The sequence below is a fragment of the Apteryx rowi genome, unplaced genomic scaffold, assembly GCF_003343035.1.
Source record: "Apteryx rowi isolate R43461 unplaced genomic scaffold, aptRow1 scaffold_168, whole genome shotgun sequence".
Lineage (NCBI taxonomy): Eukaryota > Metazoa > Chordata > Aves > Apterygiformes > Apterygidae > Apteryx > Apteryx rowi.
The window spans coordinates 746520-769705 of record NW_020447952.1 but is presented as its reverse complement, the minus strand read 5'-3'; the positions used below and the strand labels follow the sequence as shown (position 1 = coordinate 769705).

Here is a 23186-nt window from a genome sequence, read left to right as displayed (position 1 = left end):
TGCACGTTCCCTGAGACAGGCATAGTGCAAAGCTTGGAGAGGTAAGGGACTGAAAGACACCGTCAGCATTTCTGTGGTTTGTTCATGCTGTAACTAATTCTCCTTGGCATTTAGTTTGTTGCTCATGGCATTCAGAATCCTTCAAAAGACACTCTTCTAGTGGAGACTGAAGGGATGGCTGTTGCTTTACCATTAAGCTATGACAAGCTGGGAAAGTTTTCCCTTTTATGCCTTGATCAGACCCTAGGATTTGTCATCCATCTGAGTTACATGCATACACTGTTCCTTTGCCAAATGATCTTGCATATGTTGACATGTCTGCAGCTAAATGTCAAAGTTTGGTAAGTGTGAGGGAGTAAACATGCCTGCTTACTCGTGCAGATGCACACCACCATCTGAATCTGTACGTTCAGGGATTTGCCAGGTTCTGAAGGGCCCTTCCTCCCTGCTTTTAGCTGCAGAAGCACGCTGGGCTCTCTTCAGCTTGAGAACTCTTTTGTTGACAGAGGATGTATTTTTTCTTTTTCTAATGCCAGTTTTAATTGCTGCTCTTCATCTCACTGCTGTTGAAAAGTTCTCCGCTATTCATAGGCAGGGCCCTGCTTTCCAGTCAGGACATAACTCAAGGACAGAAGATACATTGCATGTGCTTCTGCTTTAAATCAGACTCTTGGGGGGGAGTGGTGGAGTGTGCATATGTCTTCAGCCACCTGCTGTGTTTGGCTGCATTGTTTCTTTGCTTTGTGTTCTTTTGAACTCGCACTTTTTTTTAGAGTAGTACAAGATTTTTGTTTGATTTGCCAAAGAATCTGATCAGCCAAATTGCACCATTCTCTGTAAGACGCAGCAGTCTGTTTACTGTAGTATTTAAACAAAAGGCAGTTTGTGATTTATATTCTTAAAATATCACTGTATCAATCAGAGGATGTACTTTCACTAAAAACTCCTTTGTGCAGCTGACAAATTTTAATGCAGCTGTTGAATAAGCACCTCAGTCTTTCTCTTCCTGCTTTTTGTTCCTTTTAATCTCAGCCTGCCCCTTTCGGATTCTGAAATGCCTAGGGATTGGTATGTAGTTGTGACTGTTAGCTGGCCAGCTCTGCCTGCTTGTTCTAGCCTCTTCTGCAGGGTAATGCCTTTGCTGTAGTTACGGAATTATTTTCCCCATGGTGTGGTTCCACGTCTCTAATACCCTGCCTCAGAAGGCAGCTGCCTTCTGAGAAATCCTGGGTTTGCCTTCAGCTTTTGTATGAAGTGATGTTACAGGAAAACGATGGGCCTTTGTTCAGTTCATACTTCTACAAACCTGGAGTTTTGTCTAATGAAAATGCCAGTCTTTTCAGACATAAATTTCGATGATAAATGCAGATCTGATGTATATCTCTGTCCGTTTGTCTCTGCTGTATGTCTGCGTGGGTGGTTGACATCTTCCCGTGTGACTGGCCTATGGCTCTTCTGGTCTCTGTAGGATGGATACGAACAGCTACGGCAGCTTTCCCAGAATGCCATGAAGGGAGTGATCAGAGTGAAGTTTGTGAATGACCTGGGTGTTGATGAGGCTGGTATTGATCAGGATGGTGTCTTCAAGGAGTTTCTGGAAGAGATAATAAAGAAGGTGTTTGACCCTGCGCTCAATTTGTTCAAGGTATGATGCAGGGCTGCAGATGCTGACCTTGATGGCCCACTGCAAGCAGATGCGTACTAGTTCATCATACTTTTATCTCTGCCTGTGTAGACAACCAGTGGTGATGAGAGGCTGTATCCATCCCCGACATCCTACATTCATGAGAACTACCTGCAGCTCTTTGAGTTTGTGGGGAAGATGCTTGGGAAGGCCGTATATGAGGTGAGACAGAAGTACTACGTTTGCATACTGTCACTGTTGCTATAGCACTGTCCAGGTGTAGCTCTGTGAGAGCATCAGTTATGTGCTTGGGGAGGTGTTAACTGAGGAGGTGAGGTTGAAAAAATGGCTTGGGTAAATATACCAATGGTAGTATGGCCTGGCACTTGTTCAAGGATATGTTAAAAAAACATTTTGGAGGTATGACCTGGGACATAACTGGTTTACGCTCCTTGGTACTGCGGGCGCTAGCTGGAATGCTGTGCTGTTTTGGTGTTACACCTTATAAACATCCATTTTCCCATACATTACGTAAAGCGGTATGTGGCTAAAAGGAGGCTGGAAAGGCAGAATGACCCTCGCCACATAAGGTAGTTCTTTAAGGGAACCTTGGAGTTCCCATTTGTGGTTGCCTTTTTGCACCTGCTCCACTAACTGGTGGATTTTAAGAGGATGTGGTTTTGTTAGCTAATTCCAACATGTTTTGCATCTCTGTACTTGTTCCGCAAGACATAGTCTATCCTGCAGGCCTCATCGGTAACCAGTGATGTTGCACACAGCGAGTATACATAGAGACTTATGCATGCCCTCTTGTCTGTAGGGAATAGTTGTGGACGTACCATTTGCTTCCTTCTTCTTGAGTCAGCTACTCGGGCACCACCACAGTGTCTTCTACAGCTCTGTAGATGAACTTCCCTCCTTGGACTCCGAGTTTTATAAAAATCTCACTTCAATTAAGGTTTGAGCATTACCTTTCCTGTTCTTCAAATCCCTTATCACTGGTTATTGTTAGAAGTACTAGGTTGGCAAATGCCTTTGGGATACTGATCATCTTTAAAAACACATACTCTGAAAATAACTGTGTTAGTGGAACTGCATGCTAATTCCGAAGCAGGCTGGCAGGTAGCTGTCCTGTGTCGTTACTGGGGCAAGCAGGGATGAGAGGGGAGCCTGAAGGTGTAAATCCAGAACTGGGAACTGGGAATTCCTAAGTTTTAGCTTTAGCTCTTGTGTGGTCTCTCCATAACCTTGAGCAAGTCATGTATTTGTTCTGCTTTGTTGCCTAGTGCCTGCTTGGGAGGAGTTAGAGGGAGAATAATACAAAAATGCTGAGCTGCTGTTCCTGCTGCTAAATACTGACCTTCTTTCCCTTTCTCCACTGTTCTGCTAGCGTTATGATGGTGATATCAGTGACTTGGGCTTAACGCTGTCCTATGATGAAGATGTGATGGGTCAGGTAGGCTTTTATTCAGTTACTCTGTTGGTTCTTGTCTCTGCTTTGTTCCAAATGCCCCCCCCGTGCCAGCTGGTGAACAGCAGAATTGTGGCCCTGATAGTCCACAAGCCTGGCCCAGGCGATTCCCTGTTTCTCCTGGTTCGGTACTAGCTCCTCTGTGCGGGAGCGTCTCCCTCGCCTCATGTGCTCACCTGTCTGCTGACGTTACCAGCAAGAGCCTTCTGCTGCGAGGGATGCTGAGGATTGCTGCCCATTGCTGTGGGAAAGCCCGTGATGCCAGAAGTGGCAAATTGAATATGAGCAGTTGGCAGAGGAGCTAGGTTTGACTCCTGGACAGGGGATGCCTTTGTTCTTAGAAGGTGTCCTTAGAGTAAGGAGACACACCTGCAGTCTGACTTGCCAGTCGAACACAACTGTTTTTCTCTGCTGAACTTTGAGAGCTGGTCTTGAGCTTCTGAAAGTCAGCCAGTCTGTGCAAGCACAAGCTACACAGTGCTTTTTGCTCTGGTATCTGTGTTTCTGATAAGTAAGGTGGATGCTGCGTATGGCCCTTCTGGCTGAGAATGCTGAGGAGATCGGTAAATAACCTCGGGCTTGGTTGCGGTTAGGTCTTAGCTCTGGTCTCCTTTTATACAAAATGCCTGTGCTCTAAGACTGGCTCAGCTTCAGAGGTTCCCTGAACTCACCCGCAGGGATCTGTGGCTTGGCTCAATATTTAGCTGTGGGTAGAGACCAACTTTTTCTACAAAGAGGTTGCTGTCTGTCCCTTAAGAATTTTCTAGTACTGTGATTTTTTTTTTCTAGTTGAAAAAGATTGCTTTGTGCTTTCCCTGCATACCTGGTTTTCCACTCTTTTTAAAAGAAGTGCCTGTGGGAGGGGGGAGGAAGAATCACTTTTCTTTAAATGTAGCAATTTCCCTCACAGAAACTTGAAGTGTGGCAGAAAGCCACTTGGCCGTGAGAAGAAAAGGCTGTTTGTCACAGTCCCTTGTAAAGCCGTAAACTTGGTTACGCTTGTGCCCTGTGGTCAGTGAGATAACTCTGCTCAGCCGCTGATGTTATGGTGATGCTGTGTGTGCGTAGCTGGAAAATAGGTAYGGATGAGATAGTCTTTGCTGTCTGTGTATCCTCTGCCAGCTCCACGGGCAGACCCCAGCTAGCGCAAAGCTAGCCAGCTCGGGCACTGCAGGCGCTGTGGGCCCGGTGGCACATTGCTCAGAGACCACTAAGCCACCGAGCATTTATCTGGGGCAGCTTGTCCTTGAGATGTGTGTTGCAGTTTCGCTGTCTCATGCTCAAGCTGGCTAGTTTGGACCTGGCTTGCGTATGTCTGAGCTGCAGGAACTGCAGCTTAGGGGCACGTGCAAAGCTGAGAGGGTGAGCGGTAAGGCAGCTGAGCACCGACACAGCTGCGCGTCTCAGGTGAGGGCAGGGTAACGTGAGGCTGCTCAGCTGCTGCGGAGAGGTGGGCGAAGCAGGAGGTCGTGGCCACCACCCAGTGTGCCGAACGCCTTGCTGCCGCCTCAGGAAAGCTGAGATTTTCAGCTCTGAGGGTTTTTCCACCTTAAAAATAAAGGCAGGAAATTGCACATGAGAGCCCAGTAGTAACAAATGGAAGGCTGCAGCGCTCGGAGCTTTGGAATAAACATGGGGGTTCCTGTTTGCCGTGTGCTCTCGCTGTGCCGAAGCAGCCAGGTGGGGTAATCCCCATGGCTCCCCGCTGAACCGCGTGTCCTTGCTAGCTGCGGCTCGGTGTTGGGCCCGGGGGAGCTGCGCTCGTTGCTCTGCTGGGCTCTCTTCTGACCTGGGGGAACTGCAGCGCAGAGGCCACTGTAATATGTGAGTAATGATTTTCTGCTTCTTCGTGTTGCTGCAAAGATGAGTCATGAGCCTGTGTTGCTGTTGCAAGCCCCAGGGGGTCCCTGCCGTTGTGTTTGAGCAGTGCTGTCGCTTGAGCACCAGGCCCTGGCCGACGGGGCAGGACGGAAGAGCTTCCCAGCAGTCTCGCTTTCTGAGCGCTCTCCGCGTCCTGCACCAAGTGCCCGGCTTGGAAGACGGTGAGCTCCAGGGAGCTCYGTCGCTCGGACGGCCCCGGATGAGGCCTGTGGGGCAGAGAGCTTTGGATTGCGCTGTTAGACTGGGCTCCGGGCGGGCTCCGAGGCTGTTCAGCCGCTGGCTTCTGCAAGCGTGACAGTCCCCTAGGGCTCTCTGAATTGATTTGCGTGCGGTTCAGCAGCGATGGATCAGGCCAGAGAGGAGGCCTCCTCGAAGGCGGGCTGCCTCCACTTGTGGCAGAGCCGGAGTTCCCCACTGTTCAATTACTGTGGTAATAGTTAAGTGAAACTGGTTCAAGGCAGAAGCAGGATTTTACTTAAATTTTAAATCCTACCGTTTTATTGTAAAAATGAATGTTTTATGGGGAGGTAAGAGCTTAGCATGGCATTTCTTTCCATTGTGGTTCCAGGCAGTAATTAGCAATACAATCATTTCTTCCCTCAGCTTGTTTGCCATGAACTTGTTCCTGGAGGGAAGACCATTCCCGTTACCAATGAAAATAAGTAAGTACAGCAATTAGATTTTTTAAGGTCACCACTGTAAAATACTTTATTCTGGTTCCTTGGGCTTGCATCTGGAATGAATTGAGATAGATTGGAGGAGAAGGAGCCCATAAATATCTTAATAGAATTTACTGGTTACAGTTCATCGGCAGAAATTGTATTAAATTCGATTTGCAAAATAAAAATTGACAATTTACTTCTTGAAACAGCGCTTCTGAGGTCAAAGGCGCACAGTCTGTGAGATTCTGCAGGATTTAATGATGGTGATAGATACAGACAGATGGATTCAAAGCAATTCAGGCACACAGTCGTGAACACAGAGGGCACAGATGCTCAAAGACACCTTGGAGCCGACAGATCTTCTCAGAATGATAACATGTGGCAGTTGTATAAAGCACTGTTCTTCAGAAGAGACAGTGGTGAATTCAAATGTAGTCGACAGTCGTACTTTAGACACAGGAAATCAGAGGAGACACTAAGCCCTGCAGCTATTTTCACAGATAACTGGCTTTTAGATAGTTATCGTAAACGTCAACTCTGGAGCCCGAAAACCAAACCCACCTTTTTGTTCCCTCCTTTTTTTTTTTTTTCTTTTTTCTTTGCTATCCCCTCCAGTGATCATGAAAGCAGGATAAAATCTCTATTAAGCAGGTGTGTGTTTGAACTGGTAATCTGGGGGTTGCTCTCTTTAATGGCAAATGGAAGCTGGATCCTACCTGAAGATTCATCCGTGTTAGTTGTGCTTTGCAGTGTGATGTTCCTAGTCTCTCCCCTCTTGAGCTCCAGCCAGGGAGTTTGCATTTGAAAGGGATCTTTCTCGGGCTTGTCAGAAGTCAGCCGAGGGAGAAAGTTGAAAGTCCTGTATGTTGCTCTGCTCGCTTACAAGAGGAACTTCAGGAGTTTTTGTGCACGTGGGCACACAAACGGGCAGTTGGGAGGGAGTGGGGGAGGTGTTACAAGTGGAAGCAATCTAGAAACACTTCTGTCTCCTAAAAGCAGAGGTAGGTTGCCTAGCTGAAAACCTCGTAAACGTGGCTGTGGTAATGTCTGTCCGGGAGCCGACAAAAAAGAATTAGCGAATTGGATTGTTGTGACTGTTCGTAAGTAGAGGAAGTCTGATGTTGGCTCCCTCCAATAAACAGGGCACCTCTTCTTTATTCCCTGGGATGAAAGTGGAAATCTCTTGAGTGTTTTTAATCTGTTGATTCCAGCTCCAGCGAGGGTTCTACAGAGCATGACTTGTTAATCCTGTGGAATTGAAAAAGGCCTGTATTTTCATAATAGCAAAGCATTTCACATGCACAGTAAGGATTGCGAGCAGGTGCTGGGTCTGTGCTTTCACATGCGCTGCATAGCAATTCACGTGTTCCAGGGATTGTCTGAAAGAGGTCGAACTGCAACAAGATAGAAAACACAGCCTGTGTGAGGCACTGACAGTGCTTCTGCCTGCACAGCTTCACACAGCAGGAGCAAATTATGTTAAGTTGGGCTTGTCTGAAAGACCCATGAAAAACTCTGTACAAAAGCATCTGTAGAATCCTTCCAGTCCAACCGTCTCTGCTTGCTGGCTTACTTGGGGATGTTGTCCTCGCCCTACCAGGTTGATCAGCCATGGGCTTCATTGCAGGCAGCATCAGAGCTCTAGCAATTGCTTTTCAAACCTAGAGAAGTACCTGTCACTGGGGATCTGCTCCTTTAAAGGGGAGTTGGGCACATGTTCCCCTCTACATCAGCTGCTGCCCAGCCACGGTTGATCACTTGATCATTAAAGCCAGCTGGTCCCTGAGTTAGGAAGAAGATTTAGGAAATGAGCAGGCAGACCCAGAGGCAGGAAGGAGCAAGTCTCTGGGTGGAACAACACCACTTTCTGCTTAAATAAAAGGCAGTGCCCTGGTGGAGGAAGTATGTTGTGTCTCCAGGCAGTGCTGGTTCTTCCTGGGCTGCAGAGGCAGGTCTGCAGCCTTGTTCCTGCACCAGAGGGGTGGGTATCCCTTGCAGCTCCAGCCCCCTCACTGCTACCTTCCCTATCGCACACAGGATCAGCTACATCCATCTCATGGCTCACTTCCGGATGCATACACAAATCAAGAGCCAGACAGCAGCGCTCATCAGTGGATTCAGGTCGATCATTAAGCCTGAATGGATTCGTATGTTTTCCGCACCAGAGTTACAGCGACTGATCTCTGGTGACAATGCTGAGATTGACCTCGAGGACTTAAAGTAAGTGAGCAGCTCAGTCTGCTGGTCTTCTCACTCAGCAGACCACCGAGTATGTTATGTAGTTGTTTGGAGGCTTGCAGCAAAGTGATCCTTTCCCAACTTTCTGCTCCTTCTAATTGAAATCTGAGGAGCAGACAGAAACTAATGGAGCTGAAGAGCATGTCRCTTAAAGCTAGCTTGGACAAAGTACTAACGAAAGGGAAGGGTCTTTCCTCCACTCACTCACACTGTCTCCTGAGAGCAGAGTTTCTCTCTGCCCTTCCCTGTACTCTGATCGAGTGCCTGGCAAGCACTGGTGGGGAAGCAGTGCTGGCAGCATCTGCTCTAGCAGTGAACTGACTTGTGGCAGCAGTTGTGATCCTTCCAGGACATGTCAGCTGGCAGCTGTGACCCTCCTGCTGCTGCAGTGAGACATAAGTGTGTCCTTTCTCTTCCCAGAAAACACACGGTGTACTACGGGGGCTTCCATGGGAGTCATCGGGTCATTATCTGGCTCTGGGACATCCTAGCCAATGACTTCAGCCCTGACGAAAGAGCCATGTTTCTCAAGGTAAATACAGTCATTTCAGCCCAAGCTGGGATTTGGGGGTGGTTGGGGCAGGGCTGTTTTCTCACTGTTATCTGCCTGCCTTCTGCCGTAATAGAAGATGTATCAGAATGCCTCAAAATGTGCACTCCGCTCCCCTGCGGAGAGGCAGCCTGGGAAGCAGAGTTCCTTTAAATGCTCTTGTGTTGCTGTGAATAGTCCTGTGCAGACGGCCGTTGTCACAGGTTGGCAGGGCTGAGCCCTGCGGTTTTGTGCTGTGGGATGCTCAGAAGTAGTCGCAGGGAACAGCTGCTGGGACCGGCATTAGCCGTGTGGCTTTGTTRGCCAGGCTGCTCTCGCTCACTGCTKCTGGCTTTCACTGTCCATCGCTTTTTTTTTTCCAGTTTGTTACCAGCTGTTCCAGGCCTCCACTTCTGGGCTTTGCCTACCTCAAGCCTCCTTTCTCAATCCGCTGTGTGGAAGTCTCTGATGATCAGGTAGGTAGGCAGCCTGCTTGCTCGTGCCTCGTGCATTCCCTGCCAGGCTTTTGGCAGGCCTCCTTCCCTGCTCAGCTTTCTCGTCTCCCCTCTTGTGACTGCGAAGCTTTAAGGCATAGAGAAGCTTGTGCTATGGGGCAAGGTGAGAACATCCTTACACTAGTAGGATGCACATGGCTGCATCCACTTCCTCCCACACAACCCATCTCCAGGTCGTGTTTTCTCCTTATGATCTCCCTGTTCCCGTACCTCTGATCGTGTTTCCCTGTGCCCCCTGCAAAGGGACCCTGCACGAAGCTCCTTTCTAGCAGTTTTGGGGGACAGGGGCCTTGGGTTTGACTCTCACCCTTCCCAGCAAGTGGGCTTTTGAGCTGGCCCCTTTGCCCTGTGTATAGGGAAGATGAGCTCAGCACCCTGCGTGGAAGGAGCACAGCAGAGAAGCGCTGGGGTGACGCATTTCTGCCCCTTTCCAGGACACTGGTGACACACTGGGCAGTGTGCTACGGGGCTTCTTCACCATCCGCAAGAAAGAGCCGGGTGGGCGTCTCCCAACCTCCTCTACGTGTTTCAACCTCCTCAAGCTTCCCAACTACAGCAAGAAGAGCATCCTGCGGGAGAAGCTGCGCTACGCCATCAGCATGAACACTGGCTTCGAGCTGTCGTAGTTACCGTGGCCCTAGGCTCTGCAATGGGGGCTCTCAGAGCTGCTGACTGCTGCTGGAGGTGCAGGCCTCCGTGCATGGAGGTTGGATCAGCTCTGTGGGACCTGACTGCTCACTCTAGGGCTGAAGAGATGCAGCTGGTAATAGAGGTTTATGGGCAAGAGCTTCTGGGCTAGACGGGGCTGGTTCTGCTTGGGCGCTCCTCCAGGATGACGGAGGTGATGAGCCTGACCCGATACACTTCACTTGTCAACCATGTAAATCATCTTTAAAAGCAAACCCCAGGGGAGCATAAAAGGAGCAGTAAAAGTGCCAGTCAGATTAGTGACCGTAATACCCCCAGCAGGCTGCGCAGTCTGGGCAGCTGCTGCCGTGGAAGGTTTTCCTTTCCCTATCCCAGGAGATGGTCTGGAGTTTTATTGGGTGGAGGCCAGTCTGTGGAAAGGTTCATAAAGGCGGAAACATGACTGAGCCCACAAGGAGACGAGCGTGAGGCTGCAACACTGGGCGCACAATGAATGTGCGCTCTTTACTCAGGTCAGGTACTGCGCGGGGGCTTCCCGATGTCCTCGTGCTGCGCAAGGCCCTCGCGTTTGTCTCGGAGAATGAACCGCTCGCCCAGACTCGAGAAGCAGCAGGTTAAATGCAAGCAGATGGACCCTGCCACTCTCCGCAAGGCGTCGGAGTGCTGTAGGTTAAGAGCTCAAGCAGCAGGCGTGGGGTCAGCGTGCTGAGCCAGCTGTGCCTCTGCCAAGCTCTTGCCAGAGCTGCGCTTTGGACGAAAGGGGTGGTTTGAATTTGCTCAGGAGCAGAAAAGGTTTAATTTGGTTTTGCTTCCAGAGCACAAGAGCTGGCACGCAGCTCGGGCAGCCCCTGCGCCCCAGCGCCGTGCTCGAGCGGGGCAGGAGCCCCCTGCCCTCTCTGGAGGGGGAACGCGTCAGGCTGCCGAGAGCCTCTGGAAACCTCCGCTGGCAAAGTTCCTCTCGCCTGGGTAGGAGTTTCATTTCAAGTCTGCAGCCTCTTTCCTTAGGGAGATGGGCTGTTTTGAGCCCAGACTTGGCCTCTGTGCAACAGCCACATTTGCTTTGTTGCCAAACTATTTATTTCAATTGCTTTGTCTCTCTTTGGCCTTATTTTAACAGTTGACATTTGCCTGTAGCAGGCAGATTTTTCAGGTGGTTCTGAAGGGGAGGGGGTGTGTGTGTGTGTGTGTGTGTGTGTGTGTGTGTGTGTGTGTAAGGTGAGGACCTTTCCCACCATTTTCTAACGAAGTGCAGAGCCTAATTTGCAGAGCGTCTCTGCAGCGCTGTCTGCAGCTTCCCAGCCTCAATCCCTTGTGCTGCTGCCAGTCCTGCCTCAGCCTGGGCCAGGTGAGAGGAGACACGGCCGTTTCCTCGCCTGCCCTGTACTTGGGGGGTGTTTCTGGCACAAGGAAAGCCATGTATGTCCTCCTGTCCTGTGACAGGAGGAAAAGCCAGACACCTTCTCCCCTTCACCTGTTGCCGCTCACGACTAAAGCGAGCTCACGCAGAGGCTGCTAATCCCTCCCTCTGCCTCCCTTTCCCCTCCTTCCCTCGCCGCGGTGCTGGCAGCTTGCCCTGCGCTCGGGCCGCTCCGCGCTGCGGGGCAGAGCCGCTCGGAGCCGGGCTGCCRTACCCTACCTCATCCTCCGGCTTTCCTTGGCCCATCGACTGGGGTTTGCAGCGCCAGGCGCGCACTGCGTAGCACAAGTCTCGGCGCAGAGGTGGTCCCCTGGCTCTCTGGACGACCCTCTTAACCATTATATGTTGCACGTTTCGAACAGACCGGAAAATACTTGGCACCGTTCAACCACGAGTACAGAAATGCCCTTCATTTCATCCTGTTCCATTCTGTCTTGCTTTAACTGATTTCCAAAAAAATAACCTTTCTTTTAGAAGCAATTCTTGGAAATGCATCTGGAAAACGATGTTGCTGGGGACCTTTTTTCTGTGTGAACTCTGTTAAACGGGAGTGATCGGAAGCGTTAGCGAAGACAGGGATATCTGCATTCAGAGAATTCAAGCTACTGAACAGAGTGAGTCTAGAGAAATTAAAGATGTTAGTAAAATTGTTTTGTTTTTTTACGTAGAGAGGATTTCAGTATTAACCAGTTGTTGATTGTGTAGTTGAGAGGCTTATGCACGGACTTGTACCAATCATAGTTTAAAATATTACACAGAATCCCTTTTTCCTTCTAGGAAAGTGCAGTGTCTAAATAGAGCACAATGGTTGTTCAATGAAACAATTTGTTCAACGCAGTGAAATAAAGTCTCTGCTCTCCTTTTTTTCCTTCATTCCTCAGGAGTACAATTCTTAGCAAGCATCTTAATGCAGTCTTCTCAGCTAGGTCCTCCAAACCTGGAAATATTGCACTATAAGACACTACATCCGATTTTGTAGCTAGCATATAAAATGTGATTGTGTAGTAAACGCCCTGGTGGCTGTGTGCGCAACAACAATATTTCTCTTGAGTAGCTAATTTCTGTGTGACTGAGAGGCTTTAATACATTTTTTTACCTRAGCAGAAGGCTATGAGTGTGTATCGGTCCCTGCCTGCGTTGCTGTATTCGGCATGGATGTTCTTTGTAGGGCAGGGAAGGTTTTACCACGGGAGATTAATGACTATTTTTTCTATAGTAGACTTGCTGCTGTGGAGACCTTGGTACATCCCTTGTATCAGAAACGCAGGGAAGAGAAAATAAACCTGGTATGAGTAAGGCAACCAGCTGTTTCTCCTTCCTTTCCCTCGGGGCAGAGGAGCTGGTGGGTGCGATGCTCCTGCTTGGAGCACGTGGCAGCGGGGGAGCAGCGGCAGCGGGACGCAGCACCGGTCACCCCCCGGCAGCGGGAAGAGCGGAGCTGGGGGGATCAACGCCTCTGCCAGGCTCGGAGGCAGGCGAGGAGGCTGCTGGCCGCTTGCAAACCGCTTTGTCAGGCTGGGCCTGGCGAGCCCTAAGAAACTGGCACGTGTTCGTGTGCGAAGGGCTCCGTGTGCCGCTGCTGATAGCGACACGAAGTGCCCRTGAGCCCGAAGGGACCTGGCAGGGTTGTGTGAAGTAGGATTTGTTCCTGTGTCTTGGAATATGCCTGGAGAAGTGCTTTCTGGTCCTGCAGGGCGCTGTGAGGCTGTGCCTTAGGTCCGTGGTGCCCTGATGAGAGGGCAGAGGTGTCCTTTGGAGGCAGGGGGTGGTGAGCCCTGCCCCAGCGCAGGGCCGGGGTTAGCGGCGCTCTGTGCRCATCCCTCGTCGGCTGGGAATGACGACTCGGGCCACGCGGAGAAAGCTGGTGGAGAGGGAACCGGGCGGGAGAACCACGGGAGAGCCTCCAGCCTGGGGAGCAGGGCAGCGCGTGTCCCCGTGCACTTGCTGCGGGAACGCTGTCGGATGAGTGCCCCTTCCCGGGAGCTCTGCTGGTCCCTGCCTCTCTGGAAAGGGGGCCACGACTGTTCTCCCCACGTGAGTCTTCCCAGCCTGATTCCTTCAGTCCTCTAGTCTGTGGAGGACAGTGTCCGCTGGGACTGCACCCCATGGGCGCCAGGACCAAAACCAGCACAGAACAGGAGGGCTGTTGCACAAACTGATCTTAGGGAAACGGTTCTGTGTTCTCCTGGCAGCCGGGTGGGAATCTGCTCYGCTTTGCCAGGGCTCGCGGCAAGAGAAGAAAGCCGCCAGCGGAGACGGGCAGCCCCGTACTGAAGCGCGTGCCGCAGGGCGTTCCCTCCTGCGCTGCGCTGGCAGGCGTCGGGGTCTGGGGCAAAGCTCATCGCACTCGGGCTCTTCTGTGAGCGATGGGACTGGTTTTTGGAAGGCCAAGAGGGCTGTCTTAAGGAGCAGCCGCGTGTGCGCTAGCCCTTAAGTGTCTGACATGGGTTTTGTTGCTCTCTGTGCAAACGGGTGATCGCAGGGCCTTCCGCATCGTGTTGCTCCTCTCGGCTGGCTCCGGGAACGCTTTCCGTAAGAGTGAGGAGCCTGTTGCCTCTGGTCCGGGTCTCCGTGCGAGCGTAGGCTTAGTACGCAGCCACGCGGCCCTTTGCGAAGCCGGGGAAGCTGGTAAGCAGAGCTGGACTTCGGCCTTCGCTGGCGGAGCTCGCTGGGCCGATCCCCCCGCTGCCGCCCGCGGCCCTGCACACCGGAGCATGGTGCTCCGGGCCAGTCCCATGGGAACATGGGCTTATCCAGGGAGGAGGCGCTCGGGGGGAGCACGGAAGAGGGCTCCCAGTCTGCGTGCAAGCACCATTGTTTTGACACTGAGGCATATGGCGCAGTCAGAAACAGCAAAAAGAAACCCTACAGCAGATGCTGCAAAGGCAGAAAGCTGGCAAGAAACAGCCAGGCCTGCAAAATGCCTGCTTCTCCGTCGCTGCTCGGAGGGCCGGCGAGTCGCGGTCTTGCCGGCACCAGAGCTGGCTCTGCTCGCAGCTGCGCCTTGGCGCTGAGCTGCTCGGGAAGCAGCCGCGTGTCCCAGCACTGCCTGAGCGACTGCCGGGGTCAAACAACCTACTGCTGCCCAGTGGGAAACTCCTGTCTTGGGACTGGCCTGAGCAGGACAGAGGGGTCCCAGCGGGTCCTGTCCCGGACTGTACTTGGAGGGTCAGTGTAGCCCTCTGTGTTGCCCTTAACCAGTCCAGAAGAGGTGAAGACTGGTCATGGCCAAAGCCAGACACTTGGACCAAGCACACGCGGGGTCCTTCCACGGTGAAGAGCTGAGGCGAGACTGCTGGAAGCTGGTGCTCCCTTTTCCTAGAGCTGGTCCTGCCGTTGGATGCTGCTGTTTCGCATGACCTCTTGCTGCGTGTTGCTGCTCCTCCTGGGCTGGATTTGCTGTGCTGCATTTCCTCGCAGCGGGTCCTCTCGTGGGAGCCAGGCGTCTCCCGCTGTCAGGTGCTCGGCAGTCCGGCGCATGCTCCGAGCGAGGGGCTGCTCACATGTTCGGATGGAGAGGGTATGCCGTGCTCTGCTTCCGCGCCGGTCTCCGTGGCACCGAGCAGAACCACAGCCAATGTGCTCCTGCGGCTTACTTTTACGTTTGCTCACTTTTGCTGAGAAATGCACCGACTCCCGCGATGTGCTAGAGACCTGCATGGGTGGTGGAGCGGTCAGATCCGTGTTACCGGCTCGGCACTGACGCCCACAGCCTCCTGGCTGAGCAGCACTGAAACTGGCTGTTCACACAAGTTTTTGTGGCTGTTTCTAAGATCAAGTTCTAACCGTGGTGGCTTTATAATGCGCTCGCCCTCTGCTCTTTCCCCTTCGGGTTGTTTGAGCACCCGCTATCGCACCCTGCCTGTGCGCGCTGCAGAGCAGCCGTAGCAGGGACGGGGCGCAGCAGCGGGCGGGCTGCCAGGCTGCAGCAGGGGTAGAGCTGCGAGTGCAAGACGTTTCTTTACTGGATACAAACTGGGCTGAATCTGCTTCCCTCCGATGCAGGGACGGTGATGTGCTCTTCTCCCAGGGTGCCTTAACTGCACGCCCGCCCTTTTCCAGCCAGGCTCACCTTGCTGTGCATCAAGGTGTTCGGGTGGGGAGGGTTTTTGTCTGACCCCTTCCAGGCAAAATGTTGTTTTTTCAGGGGCTTGCAACTGCAGAGGACTTGACCTGATGGCAGATGTGATCCTCTCTGGTCCTCCAGCTTGACTGGAGGAGAGAAAGAGTGCTGTGGGCTTCTGCTTTTGGTGGTGTGTGCACCCCAAGACTTGCCCTTCAGGCACAGCACTGCACGGAGTGCCAGGCAGCAAGGGCCAGTGCACCCTCTCAAGGCTGGAGCAGGCGCGTGGAGCAGCCCTTCCTTCTCCTCTGTGAGCAGAGGAAATGCTGCCATGTGTAAATTTACATACGACTTGGCAAAATGTATGTTTGTGTCATTTCTGCAAGAGCAGCAGCCGGCTCTGCTGCTTACACATTGCGGCAGTAATAGAGGTGCCTGAGTTATAGTGAGACTTATTTCATTTTACAGCTCCTACAGCGTTAACAGATGTACGGGCGTCTGATCCAATCATGCAGCAAGAGATTTTGGGGCCAGTTCTTCCAGTTTTGACAGTGTGTAAGCTAGGAGCAGCCGTACATTTTACAAACAAGAATAAGCGACCCTTAGCAACATATGTCTGTGCTGGCAGTTACAACGTAATCATAAATAAGGAACCCTGCTAGGCGGAGATGTATCTGGGCTCTGCATACGGTCAGTATGGACAAAGCATCTGCCTTCTCCCGCTATATTAATGAGGTGCAGGCGCTGGAATCCCTAGGCTGTACGGATGGGTTTGCAGGGTGGGCCAAAAGGACTTGGAAAACAAATGTTAACCCAGAGCACAGAAGGCTTATTTACTTTAAAGGCTGGATTTAATTTTAGCCACACTTCACACGGGGGACAGGTGAGCCAAGTAGGAGTAGCTTAGCTTCCTGTTCATTGGCGCTCGCTCCTCCCTGCGTACGAGCAGGTGGCAGCTCTGCCACCGGAGCTCAGTGCAAAAAGGCTCCTGCTTCAGTCCTGGCGCCCCCCTGCCACTGGCCTCTGCTCCCAGCTGGGAGCGTAGGGTGCACTGGGGCCTGAGGATCCAAGCCCTTCTGCGGTTTAACGGCCAGCACCTCCCTTGGACGTGGGGTAGCATTCAGGACAGAAAAATCCCTTTTTTAATACTGCAAAATACTTTACTACAAGGTGTTGAGGCACAGGACAAGCACTGAACTTGTAAASAGCCGAGCGTGGCCTCTGCAGGGTTCTGCTCTGCTAAACTGCAGCAGCCCACGGGGCCAGCGCTGCTCTCAGCCTGATCCCTGCTCGCTCCCGAATTCCAGCACTGGCCCCCTGTGCCTCCATCTGAGACAACAGGGTCCACCTGATGGCAGCCCCCCTCCGCTTCAGCTGCCTAGAAACAAGAGTCCATAGAAAGGGAGAGGGGGGAGCTGGAAGCTGAGTGAACCCTAATAAATTTAATCTCTACATCATGTTAAAATGTAGTAGCTAAATTTATTTCTCCTTGCAATCAAAACAATACTAGCTTTGGCCCCAAAACAGTAGTGATATTTCTCCCCACCCCAGCTGGAAAAAAAAAGAAAATACTATAAATCCAGCCAGGAGCTGATTTATATAGTATTCATGAAGAATTTATATTGCAAAGAATTTTATTCAATTAAACTTGAAAAGCCTCTAGATTCTTAAGGTTCAATAGTGATAACTGAAACAGAGCTATCATAAAACTGGATGGCCTGTCTGGAGCAGGCATTGAGAAAATGCCTGATGTGACATTGCAGCTGACAGCACAGTCCAAATCAAGAGCATTTGTCATTGGGATGTGTTACAGGCTAAGGCTTGGAAAATTACTCTGTGAAAAATGTGCATTAACAATAGCCATGAAATATCTGTTTAAAAAAAAAAAAGGGTGAATAATGAGACAGCAGTATCTATTAGTGCTGGGCATTCTTCACTCTGACCCTGCTCTGATTAAAAAGTTAACACAAAAGCCAGAGACACTTTCTGGGAGCAAGTTTAAGGATGTTCCTACTTGAATAATTGAACAGAGGAGGCTGCATGACTTAAAAGCTCCCAACACTGAGAACTGCACTCAGTGCAGGACATGAACTCCTAATTTGGAGCTTTTTCAAAGCACAGTCACCTTACAGCCAGGAGAATTTATCTCTAATGCTCCTTCCTACAAGGACAAGAGGGCTTAAACCAACATGCCTGACATATATTCTTCCAAATTATGTTTACAAGCCRTAGGTGTCTTGGACTTAACTGTACAAACTGTAATTCTATGGCTATTCTGAATACAACATGGGTATCAAGGAGTTTTAGTTCATTAAGCTTGGTGTAATGCACTAATTTACATATCCAGGATGTTTTTCTAGCAGTCTTCAATCCATCGGGCAGCTGGAAAAACTTCTAACAGAGCTATTCTAAGATTCCTGAATTTTAGTTAGCTCGCTCTGTCAAATTACTCAAAGCTGCCTTTGGTTTCTTGTTAGAGGCTCAGGTTGCTGAGCTTGTATGATGTAGATTGATACGCTTGAAGTTGCAGCATTAAAATAGCAAGCGTAGGAATGTTTTTAAAAAAAATGCAGCAAAACATACAGCTGTTCTGAAGGATTAAGTGTTCAGTTGACCTAGGTGAGCGCTGACTCAAGGATGTCTTTTCTGTTAAGTACTGTGTTCTGCTATCATGTTTGCAGCCAGATTTTTCAGACTTCAGCACATGCTCAGATCTATTCTACTAAGGACTCCATGGGAAGCAGTGAAACTCCTGAAGTTACCACTAATTTTTGTGAGATCTGAACTTTTAGGTGCTAGCCTCTCTCTTCTAAGTGTACCTGTGTCAGCTGAAAAGGCCCCAGGCTCCTACCGCTCATCATGACCCCTCTATCTGCAGACGCAGTGACCTGAGTGGTCCCCCGCATGCAGATATTTGATAAGGGGACTCAGCTCTGTCCCCTCAGCTGATACCTGCAGCTAAAAGGGGATGCTGTGACCAAGCTGTGCTCAGCATGGTCTGTTCGCTGGGAGGGCAGGTCCACATGGAGTTAACTCCTGCTGGCYGCACAGATCTTGCTTGCACATGAACTGTAGGATTTAGCCCTTCTTCCTTTAATCCCTTTTTCCTGCACAAGCCCCATTCCTGGCAGAGAATATGCTGAGAAATTCTTCACGTATGCATGAAAAGAGGCAGCCAGTGCCAGAGAGTACATTCCTGTAAATCTACAAAGCTCCTCTTCTAGCTTCAGTCAGGGCTGATGGATTGAAAGCAACTTAACAAAAGAAAAGCAAGCTGGGCTCAGCATTAAAGTATGACAGTTAAGGGCCCTTTGGTACAAGTAAATCACATTTATTATTTCAGAGCTGGTGGACAGAGTTCCTGAATCTCTGCGCAGTTGCTGTTCTGTATGAACATTACGAATTAAAGAGAAGCTGATTATTTTTTCTTCTCCATTCCTCAGAGTCCTGTCAAAGTCTTCCCACAGCACCTGCCRCTGCCCAGAGAAATTAAAACATCTCTAGGAGTCAGCTGTGGTTATTTGAAGTCTTTTGCCTCAGTTCCAGTTTGAGGCAAACATTAATTCTGAAGCCACCACCATTACTACAAGAGATATTCGGACAAGGCCTAGTGAACAGCTGTGTTCCTTACAGCATTTATGAACAAGGTCCTGGTTATGTTAGCTGGAAGTTTTTGGCCAGCTCACATTCCCAATCCAGGCTCATTCTCTTCCCTTTCTTGCCTGGGGAAAACAGTCTGTTGGATTTAGCTTCTCATGATTTGGAAAGCAACATCCCAACTCCCAGTTATGGTTCAGACTTTATATATATTTTCTCTTCCTTCCCTTCTTTCATTGCAGCATAACGTGCCAAAACGAAGAGATAGTCGCTTAGTCTAGAAACCAACGGAAAAGCAGTGAAACCATTTCTCGCATCAGGTGCGGTTGTATCCAGCAACGTACAACTACACAACAGAGCACATTTGATTACAGCACTAGGAACTGCAGGGAAAGTCAGGCAAAGAGAGACCATATGAACAAGTGGCCTTCAAAAAGAAAGTTAAGTGGCTGCTCCCTCAGCACCCCAATAGTGTCCGCAGACGCATACAGGCCATACAAAAATGCTTTTTAACAAGCTGTTTATTAAAACTTTAAAAGATCTTAATCTGGAAAGGAAGCTTCTTGAGAGGTAAAACCCTGCAGTTCTATGCCAAGACTAGAGAAACACCACCAAGCATACTTCAATAGGACACAACAAGGGTTTGGGATCTTCTTTGTTTGTTTTTACCTGTTTAAGTATTTGGCCACATTTGGATCTGCTTCCCCTGCTTGTACTAATGGAACCACACTAGAACGAGAAAAGAAAGTCGTGAATGTATTTAGCTTGCTAGCTCCGAACGCACAAATGAATGCAGTTTGCTGGAGCACTAAGCTTCATGCTCCAGCCTCACCTGGAGTCCCCCATTCTAATTCCCCATAGCACGTGTGAACACCATCTAGTTCTCCAAGAGGAATCATGGTGGCTACATAATAAAACCAATCATTTTAACTCTTCTGGAGGACTGCAGTTCCGCTCTTCTAAAGAACACTGATAAACAGGTATCCCTGAAATATGGAGCAGTTTTGTAGGTGATTAATACCCTGGAGGCTCATTATCCTTTCCTGCAGGTAAACACTGACCCTTCTTGGAGCTGTTCTTTGCCTCTTGACTGGTGTACAGCCTTCATTTGAGCTTCCTTTTGACAAGAAAACACTGACTATGATGTTATTTTTTTCCAAGATTACATTGTTCCAGTGTATCTTGTTTCGGCAGTTTAAGATGCCGTTGTTGACCACAGTCAGAGTAGCTCTCCTTGCAGCAGAGCACGTCCATGGAAATGTCCTCCTGCTTGTCAGCTGCTTCAGTAAGGAACCCCCCAGCATCTCAGTTAAAACTGCTGATTAGCAGGTTTGGGCTAACACAAGGTATTTTGCATGGAAGTGACTTATATAAGTGTACTTTACTAGGGGAGCTTTCACCTCCAAAAGAGGTGTAGGACAAGTAACATTTTAAGGTGGGCAGTAACATCTTAAGCTGCTACAAACTTCACTGGATCTCGTCTGCCAGTGCCCCAGCTTCGACRGGTGCTAGCCTACAAAATACACTGAACAAATGAGATACTAGAAGAATGCATCAATGCATCTTGGCATAAACAGGCCTGTTCTTTCTGAACTTCTTAACTCAGATGACCCAGTCTGGGGGAGGGAAGACCAATGCAAACATACCAAACTTGACTCAAGTTCTAGCCAAGTGCAGAACATCTAAGGTCAGTTGCTCTGTCTGCAACTTTACATGTTTTGCAATCGTAGCAATCTGCTCATCTTTCATCCATTTTATTCAGTTACATTAACAGCCCAACACTCACCACCTTTCAGCTCTGCGGCAGACAGCTCGGGAAAAATGGAGAGCAGTACTGCTTTTACCTCCTGACTGAAACAACAATTAAACAGAGCATTAATGCCTGCTGACATTAGATAGCCACCCACCTCATTGTATAAATGCAGCAAAGCTTATCACATCTCATACACACATGCAACTGAACCTTATGTTCTGGCTAGGCAGTTGTGAAGAGATATCTAAATGCAATAGTACGTGGAAATTTAGCTTAATCTGATCCTTCTCTCTGCTTTCCTTTTGGTATTTGGTCCATAGAAGTAACTGTTTTTTTCCCCAGTGGCAGGTGGTAGAGTAGATTTACCCTAAAGAAGCAAGCAAGTGGCACAAGAAGTACCTACTGGCAGTATGAAAGCTTTGAGTGGGGGAAGCTGTTCCGAGTATTTGTCAATCCACTGTTCCAGCTCCAGAACTGGCTTCTCGCTAAAAGATGTTCGTTCTACAGAGGGGAAAGAAGAATCAACTAAAAGACACGCAGAAGTGATTCAATCTATAGAAGACAAAGCTCCACTTTGATATTACTTGGATCAGTAAGTCATGAGAAAGCATCCTCCACATCCCTCCTGGTGGAGTGGGGCTGGCTCCCCATTCAGCAGCTGTGGCTGGGGTGCGGTTTTGGTGCAATGCCCCAAGCTGGCCCCATCACTCGAGTCACACAAACACAGCAGCAGCTTTTGGGACTGCGTGTTATTTCCTTGCCTGTGGGGCAGCCCTCGTGCAGCTCCGACCACCACACACAACAATAACAGCCACCCAGTAACAGTTTCTAGCAGCTAGCATTAATTCCAGAACTGTTATCCTAGGAAAGGTACTTTGGGGCTTACTTAAGTGAGCCTCCCTGGCTGAGGAGAGAGGTGTTGCGATGTTGGAGCCCACATCCTGCAGCATACACTGGACCTAGATGCGGCAATAAGGAAAAAAAGTAAGAAGTGCTTTCATTATCCAGCCTTTGATGCTCTGGTAGGGCTGCAGCAAGCTCTGGGAGGCGACAGCTGGTTGTGCTGATTAAAGAAGATCCTACCCTTGTTGTTCATCATCCCCCAGTCTGCTGGCAGGAGGGATCAGATAAGTGCTCCCTAATTGCKTTATGAGAAGCCAGATTAGCACGTGTACTCATTTTCACTGGCACATTAAACTGCCCTGGCTGACTTTGCAGAAAGCAGACTTGGAGGAGTGCTCATATGATCCCTTTGCCGGTAGAACACCACAACCAGGAACCTCTGAAAGAAAGGCAGTGACAAACAGCTGGAGATAGTGCTGACTTGATGTCACATCTGTTTCTGAGAGGAGCATCTCTCCACAGCCTAGGATGTTTGAGAGGCAGTTTGGTAAAGCTTTCCAAAGCCTCTGATTAGCTACTTCCGAGCTCTTTTGTACAACAAAGCTAATTAGCAAAAACCCCAGGCTGCCATGGTGGGAGCTGCCTCCCACCATCATGCCCATGTAGTTGCTTCGTCCTGCTTTCAGGTTTGAAGCTAACGTGACAACAAGGCTTAACTTGTGTCCATGAGCTTGTGCAGTAACAGGTCTGAATAGATCTCTTAGAAATATGTTTGCCTCCCCATAACTAATCTGCTTGGTCTACTGGTTTCCTTTTCAGTTTAAGATACGGTTTATTACTTACAAAGTAATTAAGGATAAGACTCTCAAGTATTTATTAGATACTTCATTTTAATACTTTAATGCTATATTTATTAAATTCCTGCGTCAATGGGAGCATTGTGTCTGAAAATAGAGTTGAAGAATACATGTCAGTAGCACAAATGAAGCTACTACACAGGGTAAAGATGACCGTTAATACTCACTTTGTGAAGCTGTTCAACAAACGTGTGGCCCTTTTCACTGCTAAATTCACTAGCAAGCCTAGATTAAGAAAAGTCGAGTTAGCCAGAGACGAGAAGATTACTACGACTGTGCATACACCTTTTTCTGTATGAAAGACGTGGAAATTGGATGTTACTAGCTATTTGTCAGCCCAGCCCTCCAGAGAAACATAGTCCTCAGCATATCCCCTTTCCTCCTGCAGAAGGATGGGATGTGGGAGCAGTTCCTAATAGAAATAAGACAAGCAGAAGACCCCCAGCGCAAGGGGCTCAGGCCAACGCGGCTGCATCTCTTGGGTGTGCACGGAGCCGCAGGGCCGGGTGCTGCGGGTGAGAGCACCCCGGCTCGGTGGGGGTTTCGGTGGAGGGCGGCCGGTTCGCGCGACTCCCGCTGGGCCTGCGCCAGCCCCTCTCGCGGGCAGCACCGGGGGACGGGGCTGGGGCGCGAGGCTCACCCAATGGCCGAGTTCAGCTCGTCCGTCGTGCCCAGGGCTTCGAAGATCCGGTCGTCCTTCGGCCTCCTCTCTCCGGTGAAAGTGCTGGAAAAACCTTGGAAAACAGCCAAGGGGGGAGGAGGTCGGTGCGCGGGACCCAGCGGAGCTGAGCCCCGAGGCCGCCGGGGCCCCCCTCCCGGGAGCGGCCCCGGCCCTACCTGCGTCTCCCGTTCCCGTGTAGATCTTCGGGGCGCGGGCGCTGCGGGGGCCGCGGTCCGGGCTGTGGAGGCACAGGCGGGCCGTGAGCGCGGGGAGCCGGTCCCAGCCCCAGTCCCGGCCCCGGTCCCGGTTCCTCCCCTAGCGCTCACCTGGTCGCCCCGCCACCGTGGCGGCGGCCCGCTGCCACCGTCGCCGCCGGGCCCCGCGGCCTGCGCGGGCCTAGGGCGGCCGCCGCCGCCCGCCTCAGCAT

At 50.3% G+C, this 23186-nt stretch overlaps 2 protein-coding genes across 9 annotated transcripts in view; one reads left to right on the top strand and one right to left on the bottom strand.

The window, feature by feature from the left end:
- UBE3B (ubiquitin protein ligase E3B) overlaps positions 1-11858 on the top strand; it is a 25201-nt gene extending 13343 nt beyond the window's left edge. For 3 of the 8 annotated variants that reach the window (XM_026060259.1, XM_026060261.1, XM_026060263.1), the window contains 9 exons: positions 1469-1645; positions 1736-1846; positions 2445-2582; positions 3015-3080; positions 5580-5638; positions 7676-7858; positions 8297-8408; positions 8789-8881; positions 9355-11858. In XM_026060259.1, the coding sequence (XP_025916044.1) occupies positions 1469-1645; positions 1736-1846; positions 2445-2582; positions 3015-3080; positions 5580-5638; positions 7676-7858; positions 8297-8408; positions 8789-8881; positions 9355-9546 (1131 nt within the window). In that variant the 3' untranslated portion in view covers positions 9547-11858. Of the gene's footprint in view, positions 1-1468; positions 1646-1735; positions 1847-2444; positions 2583-3014; positions 3081-5579; positions 5639-7675; positions 7859-8296; positions 8409-8788; positions 8882-9354 lie in introns of those variants that run through there. The other 5 variants (XR_003252572.1, XR_003252570.1, XR_003252571.1 and 2 more) reach the window with 5 other exon arrangements.
- MMAB (metabolism of cobalamin associated B) lies at positions 10653-23186 on the bottom strand. The gene is made up of 9 exons (XM_026060275.1): positions 23086-23186; positions 22936-22997; positions 22739-22832; positions 22266-22323; positions 21285-21357; positions 20802-20899; positions 20432-20496; positions 19315-19374; positions 10653-18922 (listed from the first exon to the last, which is right to left on the bottom strand). The coding sequence occupies exons 1-9, from the start codon at positions 23184-23186 to the stop codon at positions 18835-18837; spliced, it is 699 nt and encodes a 232-aa protein (XP_025916060.1). The 3' UTR covers positions 10653-18834.

Excerpts from the sequence above, each read along its gene's own strand:
- MMAB (XM_026060275.1), bottom strand. The coding sequence starts at position 23,186 with ATGCTGAGGCGGGCGGCGGCGGCCGCCCTAGGCCCGCGCAGGCCGCGG. Across the intron at positions 22,833-22,935 it reads CACGGGAACGGGAGACGCAG|GTTTTTCCAGCACTTTCACC; the intron begins GTAGGGCCGGGG and ends CTGTTTTCCAAG. Across the intron at positions 22,324-22,738 it reads GAGCTGAACTCGGCCATTGG|GCTTGCTAGTGAATTTAGCA; the intron begins GTGAGCCTCGCG and ends TTCTTAATCTAG.